General features: G+C 41.4%; 1 protein-coding gene across 32 annotated transcripts in view; it reads right to left on the bottom strand.

The window, feature by feature from the left end:
- The window catches only part of CAMK2D (calcium/calmodulin dependent protein kinase II delta), a 117,683-nt gene that overhangs the window by 60,546 nt on the left and 40,800 nt on the right, over positions 1 to 16,337 (bottom strand). For all 32 annotated transcript variants that reach the window (XM_014887927.2, XM_088164246.1, XM_088164249.1 and 29 more), the window contains exon 4: positions 10,639 to 10,698. In XM_014887927.2, coding sequence (XP_014743413.1) covers positions 10,639 to 10,698 — 60 coding nt within the window. The remainder of the gene's footprint in view (positions 1 to 10,638; positions 10,699 to 16,337) is intronic.

Below are 16,337 nucleotides of genomic sequence, written 5' to 3'. Positions count from 1 at the left end.
TTCACTTAATCACAGTAGGTACCACCTTTAATGACCGTTTATTTAGTTTGTTAACAGGACAACCAAATCATTTATCCTCCACTCCAAGGACTAAGACAGACTCCAGGCACCTGTGATGGCAATACTAAGCATCACAATATGGCATTTAAATGCTGAGTATTTTTCCAAATTAAAAACCTAATTTAAAACCCAAAGAAGTGCTAAGATATCAGGTCTTCTCTCAAAGCAGACCAAGTCTACATCCTCTCTAAAACATTTCTTGATTATGCTCTATATTATTCTAATGCACAGTAGCCCTTGAAAATCAGAAAATGGTTTATTCTGAAGTGATGGTAGGCCATGGACCTGCTCCAGCAAAAAATTAGTTCCAGGACAATGAAGTCCACTTCATGGAAAATTCTGTATTTAGTGGAATTAACTTATACTGTCTCATGTTATACAGTACCACTATAAATTCACCTTCTCCCTTTCTTTATCTGATGGGGTTTTTTATATATGTGCAAGTGAAGAAGGCTAAAGCCAACTTCATGGGACCAGGTCCCCAAATTTCATGTTACCAGCTTTGAGGAAAAAGACCTGAAATGGATGCAACAGGCCTAAAGCATGACTATAGTGACATCTTTGTCCTTGGTGCCCTCTTTCACAGCCATGAATCCTGAATATTCTGAATGGGAGCAATAGGAGCATCCCAGAGACCATGTCCATCCATACCACTGCAGTTTAACCCTTCTTCATTTCTTTATGGTAGCAACAGAGGAAATTTAGGGACTGAGTCTGTTTCTTATCCAGCAAATGTGAAAAAGCACTGTGTGAAAAGTGTCAAAGAAGAAACAAGCCAGGTTAGGTAATTGGTCTCCTGTTTCCATCTGTGTGGTGCTGCCGACATCCATCCAACACAGTAAACAAAACCTTGCTGTAACCTGGAGAACCAAATGTCTCCACAATTACCCAAGCCAACATTTAAGCAGTAGGAGGTCTCAGTAAGTTAACAGAGCATAAGACTGAGTGAGTCAAAGTACTCTGCCGAGACAGTGTTCCCATAATGATCCCACTCCATCTCTAGCCACTGGGCTGGGCTCAAAACCATCTGTATTATTTTCCCAGTGAATGTGCCTTCCCCCTCTATGAATTAACTATCACAATAAGTGATGCTACAACAGCTGAGGACTATAAATTTCTGTCATTTCCCTAAGGTGCAGGTTCACAAGTGAATGAGACTCCCAAGTGATTCGAAGTGTTTGTTTTACAAAAAGAAGGGAATGCATATTGACTTAATAGATGACAAACTTGAGGCTTATGATGAGAAACTGCCATTGTCTTTTAATCACAGTCTCACAATAAATGACAATTAGAGAGCTTGTCCTGTCCTGTGGGACCATTTGTAAGATTGCAATTAGTTCAGTGACAGCCCACATAAACTTGGATGGAAATGCTGCAGGAGAGAGCTGAAGCCAGTCTGTTTTCAGACTACTAGCTGCAGCTGAAATCTCTTTCTAAATATTCCTCTCATTTAGCACATCCAGTAACTCCCAAAATACATATATGCTACAGAAGATAGCTGCTAGCCAGTCAGCTGCAATTATGGTTTTACATCATCCATCAAGTCCTTCCCAGCAAGACTGCACAGTCAAATTCAACACAATCCCAGCATTAGCACCATCAACATCAGACCAAGTATAACTTGCTGAAATACCATAAATAACTCTCAAAGTCACCTAGTAAATAAGTGCACACCAAATCTGTTAATTAAACAGCACTACTTGGATGGCACAATCGCCAAGACACGAGTGCTACTCACTGCTGTGCAGCACAAGGGCAGGAGCTGTGGATTTGATTACAATGCAATACCAGAACATCTTCAATGAACAAGTATCAGGAGCAGAGTGTCATGCTTGGCCCAGTGTGGCTGGAATGAGAAGCTGGATGCATTTAAAGAAGACAGACATGTAGAGGACAAACTAAAATTAGAAGCACATTCCCATGGGCAGTCCATGAGAATACTAACACTCTGGTGAAGCCACTATAAAAAGAAGTTCCAAATTTGGAAGGTGACTAGGAGGAGGGAGGTATCATTAAACCTCTCTCAACTGAAAAAAATGCCTGGATCAGCAGTTTTGTAGGAGTAGGAAAGTCTCCAGTGCTGAAATCTGAAAAAGTCCAGCCTGAACTAAGCAATTACAAGCTATTTATCCACTGCCAGTGATGGAGGTTGGTGTTAATCACAGAGTGAGAGCATTCACTCCATGCCAGGATGCAGCAGAAAGCCGAGGAGCAGACCAGCTTGCATCCTTTGTAATGTCATGGCTTTGACAGATATTCCCAACAGCAGAGCAACACAATCAAGATGAAAGGGAATCGGTGACCTCCTAAAAGCAAAAGTTTGAAGGAGGGAGGAAAATTCTAAAGGACACTCGAAACACTTGCTACAAGCCAGGGGTGGTCAGGGGGATGTCTGTCTGCCTGGAACACATTGGTGCTGTCCCCTCGTCCTCGGGCACTAGGGGAAGATGAGCTAGGCTGGCACCAACTTCTCACACCCCTGACATGCACAGGGACAGGCAAGGGTGACATGGCAGCAGGTCTGTGGACACGCTGGGCCAAGCGAGCAGGCTGACTCCTGATTTTCCATGCCCTGTTTCCAATATATATCTAAGATATTATAAAATCTCTTGCTGAATGGGCATTCCATTAATAAAGATGCAGAAGATGCATATAAAATGCAAAACAAGCAGAAAAGGGATTTCTACATGTAACATGGAACAGACAAGTTCAGCCTATAAAATGCACTTCCAAATTCACACCTTGGAAGCAAGGAAATTCTGTATTCCAAAGAGTCTGTTGCTGTTTAGAGTTTTTAGTGAAATTACACTTTAGGAATTTATGTCACAATATTTAAAAATGAAAGCAAATGCCTTTTTAAGAAAAGAACAAAAACATCCTAACAGGGATGCAGTTGTATTGGGGAATATCCCCTTTTCCTTCCAGTACCTGGTTTGATGATGAGGTAGCAGGAAAGACAGAAATAATTCTTCCACAAGGTGCAAGTGCCAAGACAAGAGACCACAGACACATGCTGGAGTCTGGAAAATCCCAGCTAGGCACAGAGATGCATTTATTTATTTATTTATTTATTTATTTATGTGGATAGGAAGGTGATCAAACACTGCACTGGTGTCTGGAGTGGCTGGGCAATCTCTTTCTCTGCATAGTCTTCAAACTCAGCAGGATGGGCTCTGATTTTACCTAAATTTACTGGACATGGTTTGAGCAGGGAGTTGGGACTGGATAACTTCCAGAGATCCCTTCAAACCCACACGATTCCATGATCCACAGTACTTTTTTGCAGAGGGCTGGGTATGTAAGTAAAGCAAGAGGTCTGTGCAGATGGGAGTAGCCCCACAGACTGTGTCTCTTAATGAGTTTCCTGGCTTGGTATCGCCTCTGGAAAAGGAGCAAAGGCATTCCAAAGCTGCACAGTGAGCTCCCAAAGCACCACTCTTGATTTATGACCCACAGTCCTAAGTCAGGAGAACTTCCTTTTGCCTCTTTCTGCTCACGTGCCCAGCGTTTCCCATTCTGCTCCTTCTCTCTGCCCCCATGTCTGAACAGATCCTTTTCTGCTTGCCACAGGGAAGTGGGGGAGAGGGGGAAGATGGGATGCAGCTCTCAGGTGGCACAGACTGCCCAACGCTTCCTCCTTGGAGGCACCTTTTCCAGAAGCAAGGTGACAGGGTGACATACTGGGTGACAGCTCACCCACCATGGGTTAGGATGCCAAACAATCCAAATGGGAAGATTTAAGCTGCCTGGGAAAGAAATGCTGCCTGAATGAGAATTCCTTATTTTCTCTAGGGACTAGGAACAGACCAAAACAGAAGTGTCCCACAGAGTGGGTTCAGCCCAGAGTCACAAATGTCAAGGCTGGGGCAGGATTACCACAGAAAACACATGACAACAGTTTTACCACCCCAGCAGGAGCTGCTCTAATGCCATCCAGTGATACCCATCCACATCACCCAATATACTGCAACCTGTTTTCAGTTGGGGGTTGTTTTTTCCTCACCCTCAGATCAAGTAAAGGTTCCCAATATTTGGGTATCAATCCAAGAAGCAGTGCAGAATTCACCTATTAGACCATCAGCAACATCTTGTGTAAAAGCAAATGGAACAGAACTTACAATATCCCCTAAAAATGCTCTAAAAATGTCTATGCTAGATTTACTGAAAGAAAAAGCTTAGTTTAGCTGAAGTAGTAGAGATCTCTGTTTTTGGAGGAAAGAGTCCAGAGGAAAATTACATATTTGTGGTTTAGCTGGGAGTCATGATGTCTATCCCTATGCATAACACGTGGTTGCAGATTCATAACAAACAAAGCTTTCAAACAACAAAAAAAATGTAAGTTCTCAAAGATCCATCTTGTGTGTGCAGAGAGAGAGCAATTCATTTCAGTCGAGCTTATTTCCATGGCTCTTGAAGTCAGCAGTGCAGCCAAATTATGAACCCCTTCACTCCAGGAAACACATAGAAAGTAAAGCAGAACAAGAGATGAAAACACAAGTGGGAAGTGTGGCAGCCACCTGAGTCCTCACCCCCCATAGCAGGATCCTCAAGAGAGGTGTCTGAATTCCACTTCCCGTTCCTGTGGATTACTCTATTTTACATTTAAAATAACTGGCTGCAAAAGTGGAGTGGACTAGAGGGAAAAAATGTTTAAGAGAATCTGGACACATTATGAAAAGAACATTCATGCATTTGAGGAAACAGTCAAACAGAAGCTTAAGCAGGGATGGAAAAATGCTTCAAGATCTGGTTCACACTTGATTTATACTGAATCATTACCTATTTTGGTGCAAATTAGGCATGTACTTTCTGAGGCAAAAAATTACAAAACTGTTGGCAAACCTTAGTGAAACCTCATTTTCTTGGTCTATTATGGATACTGCTACAGTTATCAGGAATATTAGAGCCAGCAATGCTTCACTTGAGCTAAAATAACCTTGTGCTCCATTAAAAGGAAAAAGAATTAATGTAGCATGGCAAAGAGCGGTGTCATTGTCTGCACTCAAAGACATTTTTATGCTCCACAGTAACCCAGAAGAGCGAAACTTAAAGATGCAATGCCATTTTTAGCAGAATAAAAGGATTGTGCTGCAAACAAAAGAGACAAAAGCTGTAACATGGAATAAAGCTGCCTTCCCCCTACTTTGCTGGCACACTCAGACCACATTATCTGATGCTTCATATGGCTCATGCTGAAAATCACTGACACATTGATTAGCTACATGACTACAGAACTTACAGTCTTCTAACCACTGGGGGGTTTTGATACTCTACTCACTTCAGGGCCACCAGCAGCTCTACAGAAAACCCTGCCACACCAAATCCTTACAACAACAGAAGTGAAAACTTTCACGCTTTTCCTCTTAAACATCAACATGCATTCACAAGAACTTCACCAACTAAAAGGAATCAGATGCACAGCAGTAGCAGAAACTGCTGAGAAGGAGAAAGCCTGCAGAAAACCCAGCTGCAATCAACCCCACTATGCCCCCCTGTGTGCTCTTGCCTGGTGCAGTCTCGTTCCAGTACATTTAATTTCACAAATAGCAACTGCAAAACCAGCTTCTGTATTCTGTTGTTGCACTTCACTAGTCAGTTAGTTGCTGTAGCCACGTCTGACTTTAAACATTCAATCTGTTATTTTATAATACTCATTAAATTGGCTCTTACATTAAATATGAAATCATGTTGTATCACTGGTTTATTTGGTTTCTTGATGTTTTATTTTAATTCTCTCAAGGCTTATGGTTCACCTTATTCATCACGGAAATTGCAATTTTAATTAACTCAACACAATGGACGAGATTTAAAATTGTTGAAGTGATCAGCTCATCTAAGCAATAAAAATAATTAAAGGAAGTGAGATTCTCTAATGCATCAAGTCTCACATAAACTAGAGCTTTATATTTATATAAAAATATTTATTTATTTATTTATTTGCATAGCTATAGTTAATACATCCCTGAGGACATATTTATTGATCATAAATTTATATAGCTGGGGATTGGTTTGATTTTCACTGCATCAGAAAAGAACTACGTATTTTTGACATCAAGTAAAACATTAAATTCAGCTCAGAAATAAAATTGTGTTAAAGAACTACATCCACTCAACCTGAACAGGCCTGATTTTTACCCTGTGTTTGGTTTATAGAGTAACTTAACTAATACCAGCTGAGCTACTCACAATTGTGCCACAGTAAGAGAAATGGAATTCAGAAAGGAGTTACTGCATTCATATTTTCTATATATTAATAGTTTTTCTCTTGAGATTTTTGGGACTTTAAGAAGTGCCATGCACATACTTGGTGAATATAAACATAAAGGACGTATTGTTGTGCATAAAGGACACAACCCTCCCACATATCTTTAATTACTCTCTGTTCAAAAAGAACAAGGCAATACACAGTTTCTTATTTTCCCCTACATGAGGAACTTAACTCCAATGCTCATGTTTTGTGTTATGCTGGGGATAGGAAGTGGCCCCAAAAAGGAAAACCCAAAATTTCCTCCTTTTTTTGTGGTGAAAGAAGTAAGCAAGCTGGACACCAGCACAGAGTGTGGTGAGGAGCAGTGCCAAGTTTGGGTGCTACCAATTTCCTCAGCCATTGATAAGAAGTTCCCAGCTCAAAGCATGGAAACGAGCAGACTGCAGATAGACACCAACACGCTCACAAAACCAGATGAGGGATTTGTCGTTTTCCCTGTGTCCCAGTCTGTTCTCTATCTAGGCTGCCTCTTGGCCTGCTGCAACGCCAGCCTGCCTTGGGAACCTGCTGCCCCATGTTCCCATCAGCTGGTGCAGCTGCAGCTGTCCATGGAGCAGAGCCCTTCCTGCTGCCAGAGCACGCTCGTGGCGATGCCACAGCTCCAGCCTGGCCGAGGCTCAGGCCTATGGGAGCTGAGCTGGCCCATCTCTGCCTGGCAGTCCTACTTACCTCTAAGTACCCTGACTTACAGAGCCATTCGGGGACAGCCTGGCCTTGTGCCAAAAGGACTTCATTTATCACCTGAAGGGCTGCCACATGGCAGTAAAATCTGCTCCTGCCTTTGGGAAAGGGATGAAGATTGATCAGAGTGAGACTCGAGCCTGATGTTGCTGGCTAAGGCATCCTGCCTGCCTGCCATAGCTTGTAACTGTCTGTAAGGCCTGAGAGGAGGTGGCAGAGGCAGAGAATGAGGGGCTGTAAGGAAGTGGGAATGCAAAGCCAGTAGAAGCCCCTCCAGTAGTTACAGAGAGATCTTGACTGTGTAACTCCCATTAGGAAAACATTACCCAAATGCAGCATAAACCCTGCAAGAGCAAACTCCACTTGGGAAAAAAACTCCATGGTTTTACCAGGTTTGAATCAGCAGTTTTCCAGAATGGGTCAGAGTTTGCATCGTCAGGCTAATGCAGATTTTATTGTTATTTGGGATCTCATAAACCAAAATTAGCAAAGCAGCTGTAAATCAATGCCAAATGTCACTAACAAGATGGTGCAATGGTGTTACACCACCAAAAAAAATGTTGCCTGCAAGACTAGAAATCAGAGTGCTAAAATCTAATTTACCTAAAGTTAAAAAAGAGGACCAAGAAATCAAAGTTCACCTAAAGAAGATAAAGGAGAGAAATCAGGAAAATGACAATGGATTTCTCGGTGAAGATATGGTTACTTAGCAATTTTCTTGCCCAACTTCTAAATTAAAAAATTGGGAGTATTAGTACACATGGAACTGCTGGAAAAGTAACAGCTACCCAAGATGACAAATCCTGTATGTGCTCAGCAAAGGAAGTAAGCTTTTAATGTAACTTGATGTGCAATCTCACAAAGAAAAAGCACTAGGTTCTCTGAACGGCAAGGCTTAACCTACATTTCCATCCATTTTAAACTCTCTGTAAAAAAGCAACCCTCTGCACACTGATGTACAGCCATGTCACCACAGAACCCGAGAAACACAGCAATGCTGAAAATCACACTAATGCACCAACTCCAGCAGCCTGGGAGCTCTGTTACCACAGGAACATGAGTCGTGTTTACCTAGAAATTTCCTACCACCGCGTAGCAGAGGCCAGATTACTCAAGCATCGCTGGAAGAAGAGAAAATAGCAATATTGCCAAAGACAGGGAATAAAGGATTCTGAGCCCTCACCAAGTTTATTCTCAAGGCCTGCAAGTTCAGCTAATGGCTTTTGCCTCATTTTAATTCCCACACAAAATTCAGCAGGGCTTGCTTTCTACTACAGCAATACCAAGGACTGAGGTAAGAAGAGGTAGAAAGCACAACAAAGAGTATTGGTGAGGAGTAAACATAAGTGGAAAGGATGAGGAAATTCTGTGGGTTTTAAACAAACTTTCACATAACATTACTTAAGTGGGAAATGGAGATTTGAAAAAGGAGAACAGAAAATACTGTTTGTAATCCACTTTCCTTATTTTTCCTACACCATTCATTAGGCATCATAACTACAAGGCTGGATAGAGAAGAAATCATAGATTTATTAAAAGGACGAACAAAAGAAAGACACGCTGAAAAACGAACTGGATTAGTTATGTGCAAAGCAGTGTCTGCACAGAAAAGCTCAGCTTTCAGAGATGTACTGGAGTCCTGCTTGTAGAAGAAGTGAACCAACTTCTCCAAGGAAGATTTCCGTGACACTTCTTGGCTATGAACATGAACAGTGAGGACTGCACAGGAACATTCAGCCTTTCTTCAACAATATTGAGCTTCCCAACAATAACTGCCTATATATGGTCATCTTTGAGAAACCGTCCTATCAATTAAACTAGATCTCTGCTTTCCTACAGATATCACACTAAAAAAAATAGTTACTATTCTTATTTTTCTTAACTTACACATACTTACTGTCAGAGCTGTGCTCCCTTCCTCTGGCACACTTCTTTTTTTACTCTTAGTGCTTCCCGATGTGATGCAGCTCCATTACTCACCAGAGATGCCAGTTTAAAAGGGGATGTCATAGTGACCCAAGCATAAGAGCTCCAGTGGGGTGCTGGCAGCACTTGTAATGATTTTAGAGTCATTATTCAGCTGTCTGAGGGCATGGCTATAGGAGAAGGAATATGACAGAATACGACGCCTGCTGCCAAACCCTGGCATGGTAATTCCAGGTCATAAAAATCTTCCCTCAGAAGATCTAGAACATGGCAGTTTTTCTGAAAGAGGAGCAGAACACTTTGTCCATTATCCCTTGAACTGTGCACCTTGGTGCAGGTGGTGAGGCACCATTTGTGCAGACTTGCAGAGCCCTACCTGCCTGTCACTAAAGCTGTCATTGCCTGTTTGCACTCCAATTCAAACCTCACAGATACAAACTGAACACGTGGAACAGCTGGCCTGCCACAGAGGAGCTAAACTCCATCCTGCATCACCCCAAGCCACTCGACAAACTGAAGACTTGTGAATACATGGAACCAATTTAGACTTGTGTTTCAACTGAGTTCTGTGCACTTCAGCCCTTCCCCTGCATCAATTCACTGTTGTCTTTTGTTCATTTTCCCCAGCTTGTGAAAGCTCACAAATATGTTCTGGTTCTAGTAAGGCTCAGGTGAATGGCTCTGGAGTATGACTACACCATACATGTAACCACGGCTGCAGAAGGGCTACATCTCCTCCCTAAAAGGGTTTGTACATTCCCTTATCTCTCACCACTTTACCTTGCAAAACCTTTGGTGGGATAAAATAGCACAGATAACACTCCTCTTCCTCCTTAACCAAATTTCTAGGTCAAAGCTGTAAGCTTGAGAGAGAAGCTGCAGAAATGTGACACGTCATTTTGAGCTGTGGTACACTTGTTTTCACTTTCTCTTTATCATTAAAAGGAAGGAGCTGATTTTATCCCAGACACCAAACAATTTTACTAGTCTAAAAATGCCATAATGGACAGGAAATTCCCACCCTTCTGCAGAAGTCTCAGGACAGCAAATATTCTTGTGACAGATACCCTTGGCATCTAATTCAGTGCATGAAAAACTGAAGAATCCAGCTACAGTTCTCTTAAGAACAAGGTACTTACCTGTTTGCACTGTTTCTAAAGCAAGGAGACAGACACACCCCACCCTCCAAAATAACTTTATTTTTTGCTTTACATGGTTAGAAAACACTGGAAATAAAAGGAACAGATCTTTCTTCATCTCGGTAGGACACAATCTCAAACACAAAATACAGTATAAAATAAGCACCTCACTAAAACCAGCACTAATTATTGACATTTGTCTGTCTCATTGTGCAACAGACACTGTCAGCTGAAATTCTTCTGCAGGTCTCCAAAAATCATGAACAATCCTGGAAACAGCCCCTCCTACCCACTGCTCAAAATCCCCCAAACACCTGGCACAGAGAGCTCGTTGATGGCAGAGCAATGCCTCAAAGATGGGAATACTGCACACTGCTTTAGGTGATGCATCAGATTATTGTATCCCATAGGAGAATTTGTAAGTAGTACCATATTATAAAGAAAGAGTCTTGCCTGGAGATATTTGCACTTGATTTCCGAGCTGCTCTTTGTATTTGCTGATTTCCATTTGCCCTAAATTTTCTAAACTGGCAAATATTGTACAACGCAATTAAATGTTCCTACCGATATTAGGATGCTTCAGGAGGCGACAGATTCTAGCTTCCCTTTCCAGTTTCTGGTGATCTGCAGCAAAAGAAAGGAAAACAGTTGCTGTTAGTATGAAGATAAACATAGTTTAGTGTAGTTGCTTTAGAGAATCATCACATCATCATCATCTGATGGGATCTTGAAAAAATATCTCCATTCTTTATATCCACTAATATTTTCATCCAAACTGTAATATCGAATTGATTATTTTTAAGCTTTGGTAGAGCAGAAGGCTGGAGCTCTGGACTTGTACATCACAACAGCCCTAACAACATTTCTGGAAATAAAATACTACTGCTTGTGTCAAGCTCTGTTTTCCACAATAGACAACACAAATACTCCAATGTACTGACTTCGGAAAATAGAACTGCTTGAAATGTAAAAAATAAGCTTTGAACTTTGAAAATATTAAGAAATGAACAAGTTTAGAAAAAGTTGCTTTGGAAGGCAACGCTAAAGAGTCAACAATTTAGCAAGAATTTAGCAATTTAGAATTTAGATGTTAAAATTAACAAGTTCAATCCTTACTGAAAAGTGTCTAGTTAGACATGTAAGTTAAAAGAACTATAACAGATTTAAAATAAAACAGAGAAAGCAAACGATAACTTTAAAATACTCAACACTTCAAGTTTCTTACAACAGGTTTTGAATCTAGAGTAAAGAACAAGAAGGAAAACTTGAAGTTTTTCTGCAGTTTGTGCTTCCTAATATTTGCAGTCAACTCTGACAACAACTGAAACTATTTTACATATGCTAACACTTCATATTATTTTCATATGCTTTTAAGAACTGGGATAGTTCTTGAGCTAGTCACTACTTGTCAACTGACCCATCACACTTCCTGAGGCCTCAGAGCCTCCACCACTTGCATGAGAAAATTCGTCACCTAAACCCTCTTTACCTTAATGTTCATTAAAAAAAATGCAGAAGTTAAAAGTATTAAAATGAATTATAAATCTGCTCAATGTTCTTTTTTTAAAGTTAAACTCTGCCACAGAGGTTTCCCGTTGAGATTTTTGAATTCAGCTGCAGCAAGGCTGAAACATAAGCACTGACATCTACAGTTACAGCACCTTCGTGTCCAGCAGCTCTGGCTGTAACTTAATCGTGGGCTGAGCACTTGGCACATTACCCAGAGCAAGCAGGGAGATGATCTGCAAGGCAAACTGAACTAAGCTGGGGTGAGAACAAAGATGAAAATGTGCACACTGCCTCAAAAGCAAAGAAACAATCCAGGAGCTATTGGACATTTAGTGTAGGAGCTGTGTCTCTGGTGCACCAGCAGCCCTACTTTCAAAGGCTGCTCTGTACCACCTCCAGCTATATTTACAGATCAGCCAGCACAGCCAGAAATCTGGAAGGTGTCTGATAGTCTTCGATGAAGTGCTAAAAACATGCTGTGTCGACTCTTCAGGAATAACACAGATATAATAAAGAACTTCATCTCCAACTTTGAATATGAAGTATAAACATTTTAAGTTTCTTTGCTATCAACTGCTATCTCACAGCTTCTGAACTGACACTAGATATGACTAATACAACTTATTGATTATAACTTTATTGATTAAAGAAGTACGCCTAATATTTTTCAAGTCACAGTAAAAACCTCTTAGAAATGCTGCTGGATGCACTGCAATACATGAAGGTAACATCATCATCAACATCATTATTATTGAATGCATTATAGATTTCCAGGTTTTTACTCCAAATTGAACCAGTATATTGATGGACACCAACAAGGTGCTCTCTGATTCCATGTAAATCAGAACAACGAGCTCTGTGCATTTAACTCCTTCAGTTGTTTGTGTCACAGTAATTGCTATCACACCTGCTGGGTGACTGGAGGTACCTCACAGTCTGCACACTGTGCTGTGAGGCAGGAGAAAGAGCATTAAATACTCCCTGAGCAGGGATTTAAGTGCACATTAAGTCCAGTAGATGACAGTAGCACTTCCAAAGAAACAGAGTATTCCTTAGTGCTGTTAGAGGAGCAAGTCTGCAATATGTAAGTGTTTGGGAGTGGGACCAAATGCAAATTTACCAAGAAAACAACTCTCCTCTAAAATCTGCACATTTGTTCTATGAGTTTTAGGAAATACTGTTCCTTCCTCTCTTCCCTCAGTTTATTTACAAGTACTTGCAACTTGCTGTGCCACCCGTAGCTATTTGTGTTACCCTGCCTCCTGCCAGGGCTCAAGTACTGTGGAGCTAAAGGTGAATGTCAGAGGGCAGGGCACACCGAAATACTTTGAGTACTCAGCTCCCAAACATCTGAAGGGTAAGGTGTGCCACTGCTGAGTCCACTGGGAAAAAAAGAGTCCTGCCATACAGCCAGGGCAACTACCTAGCAGGCACAAACTCCCCCAAACCCTGAGAAAGTTTGGGATAGCATCTGGTATCAAATGTTTATGTTACAACAATATCACAGGAAAAGTTCTAGAAAAAATAAATGCAGTTATAAGTCACTTATTGAAATCAGTAAGTAAATTCCTCTCAATTTTGACAGCATATAATTCACCAGCTAAAACTGTGTTTACCTGCCAGGTAAACATGAAACAGGAAAAATTATTATCAGAAACAGGAAGCCAAGCTTGAAAGCCGCACAGATAATAAAAAGGGAACACACAAGTATATTTATATACTTGCTTCCTTTCCTCTCTTTTAATTACCCAGACTCAATTACAAACAGGTCTCCTGCATTGTCTACTTAAGAAACTGTAATTAAATGAAAAATACAAGTTCAAAAAGCAGCAAAGCAAATGCAGAAGAAGGAATGCTCTACAAATACTAGATTATTTTATGAGAGCAAGTCTCCATTAGTGAACAATGGCCTCTACCACAGCAACAGGCCGTTGCCAAGATTAGAAGATCACTGCCTGTCAACCACTGATACCATCGAAAGGAAAGTGGCAATGAGAATAATGTGGGTTTATTAATGGAAAAAACCTTGCAGCCAACTACAAGTAAGTTTAATCTGACACAGAGCCAAGAAAAACAAAAAGATTTAATGCACCAAACCATGAAAATCACAGCCTTTACAATAACTAATGAAATTCTGTGAAACCTGAAACAGACAGAACATAGCTGTAAAACTGGGGGTACTCACAGGCTGTATAAATTTAAAATCTTGAACTAGTCCTCATTCATAGGACAATGTTCTAATAGACCAAAAGCTGATATTATAATTTACAACACCTGCATCAGAAAATCAGACTGCCTGCATTGTAGGCAAATAAAATAGCTGTTTCAGGAGTATCAATATTTGCTTTCTTACAAAAGCTTACATACGTGGACTACACACATTTCTTGGATTATACCATAACATTTCATAATTAAAGACATATAATGTATGTCTTTAATTATGTATTGTATGTCTTAATGTATGAAAACATATAATTAATCTCATCAGCATACATCTCTTCTACTCAAGTGCCATGGATCTTCACCCAAAGTGCTGATTCTGCATGATGACCTAAACTGAGCTTAACACCAGGGCAAGAAATGTGCACCTCTCACTACCAGTATCTAAAGTGGAAATTTCTCCAAAGCAAAGACTCTTTCTAACAAGTATCTGCAACTTTTCTATTTGCTTTTTGTTATTTTATTATTAGAGCTTGCAATCCACAGCAAACAATATTAAAGCATTTTCCCAATATCCCTTGCATCCTCTTGTCCATTTTTAAATTTTTCCCCCAGGACTGACTGGATAGATTATTAGTCAATATGAGGTGATGCAAATGGCTTGCTTATCTTTTTGAGGATGGTCTCTACAACCTGCTTCCTACCCTGTGCAATGCAGTTCAACACTTGTATTTTACGTGTTTTTCTTTACACAGCTAAATGAGAGAAAACAAGGAGCACTAAGTTGGAAGGGGCTCTTCAGACTGCACTGCAACCCCAGAGCACCTCGATGCTGTTGCATTCTGTCATGGAAATCAGATGATGATCAGAAAATGAAGAAATTTTGACAACAGAACGCACAGGTTAACAGAGGAAAAACTTCCCCTCCTACCACCCTGATTTTGTCAGCTTTGCTGACAACTGCCTAGAGCCCAACAAAGTATCCATGGTCTCATGGAACGTAAATATTTGTGATTTAAGGGCATGCTGTGTATAGGAATAGTGCTTTAACAGACACTTGCTTTAAGTCCAGGAATGTGGTTTATACACAATCTAACTGCATCAAATGCAGTTTCTAAACTCCCTCAGATAAAACATTAAGGCTCTGGAAACAGCCCAGTTCTATTTCTTAGACCTGACCATTTCTGTAAGTGGAAGTCACTAGGGGGTGTCCTGGTTTCTGCTAGGATAATTCACTTCCTAGTGACTGGTGCAGTGCTAAGTTAGGATGACAATCACGTTGATCCCACAGCCATGCTTTAGCTGCTGCTACTGGCAGTGTTTGCACTAAGTCAGCTTCTCCCAGCACCCCATAGGTTGGGGCTGACCTGCTGGAGAGCAGCTCTGCAGACAAAGACCTGTGGGTCCGGGTGGACAACGAGGGGTGTGAGAGGCAGCAGTGCCTTGGGGCCGAGGAAGACAATGGCATCCCAGGGTGCACGGGGTGGAGCGTGGTCAGCAGGGTGAGAGGTGATCCTCCCCCTCTGCTCTCTCCCGGTGGGGCCTCATCTGCAGTACTTGCTCCAGGTCTAGGCTCCCCAGCTCAAGACAGACAAGGAAGGACTGGGGAGGGGCCAGCAGAGGCTACAAAGATGATGAAGGGACGGGAGCACCTCTGTTATGAGCAAAGGCTGAGAGAATTCAGCCTCTAGTGTAGGGAAGAAATGACTGGGAGGCAATCTTAGCAACACAGACAAATACCCTAAGGGTGGCTGTCAAGAGGGTGAGGCCAGACTTTTCCCAGTAGTGCCCAGTGACAGGACAAGGGGCAATGGGCACAAACTGGAACACAGGAAGCTCCATCTGAATTTGAGCAAAAACTACTTCACTGTAGGGGTGACTGAGCACTGCAACAGGCTGCTCAGAGAGGCTGTGGAGTTTTCTTCTCTGGAAATACCCAACTTTCACCTGGACATCATCTTGTGCAACCTGCTCTAGCTGAACCTACTTTAGCAGGGGACTGCATTAGAGGATTTCCAGTGGTCCTTTCCAACATGAAACATTCTGTGATAAAGTTGGGGGGAAGCTGGCTGGGGGCTGCTGCTTAGGAACTGAGTGGGAGCTAGTCAAGGAGCAGCTGCATCATGCATCACTTGTTTTGTATGTTTTAATTCTTTTGTCATCATCTTCCTCCTATTACTTATTATTATTCTCTCATCCTTTTCTATCTTCGTGAACTACCTTGAATTAAACCCACAAATCTTCATTTAATTTCTTCTGATTGTCTCCCCAGTCCTACAGGGTGTGGGAGGAGGGAGGGATTGAGCCTGTGTGGTGTTCAGCTGCTTGTTGGGTCAAACCACGACAGTGGGGACAAATAGCTTTAGTAAGCCCCTGCCTGAGCTGGCTCTTATGAAAGGCAATTTACAGACCTTCGGCAGTTTGCAAGCATTCATTTTCAGCTGGTAAGATAAAACAAGAACCACATTTATTCATATAATAGTCCATCACACAGCTCTTTGAATTTTCCATTACTGAGTTCATGCTACAGCAGCGCTCACAGATAAACCTCAGTTACCCCCCCTGTAATTCTTAAAGAAGTAAATGCTAAGCAA

The sequence above is a fragment of the Sturnus vulgaris genome, chromosome 4 (genome assembly GCF_052056855.1).
Source record: "Sturnus vulgaris isolate bStuVul1 chromosome 4, bStuVul1.hap1, whole genome shotgun sequence".
Taxonomy (NCBI): domain Eukaryota; kingdom Metazoa; phylum Chordata; class Aves; order Passeriformes; family Sturnidae; genus Sturnus; species Sturnus vulgaris.
The sequence above is the reverse complement of the archived record's forward strand: the minus strand, read 5'-3'. Positions and strand labels throughout refer to the sequence as shown.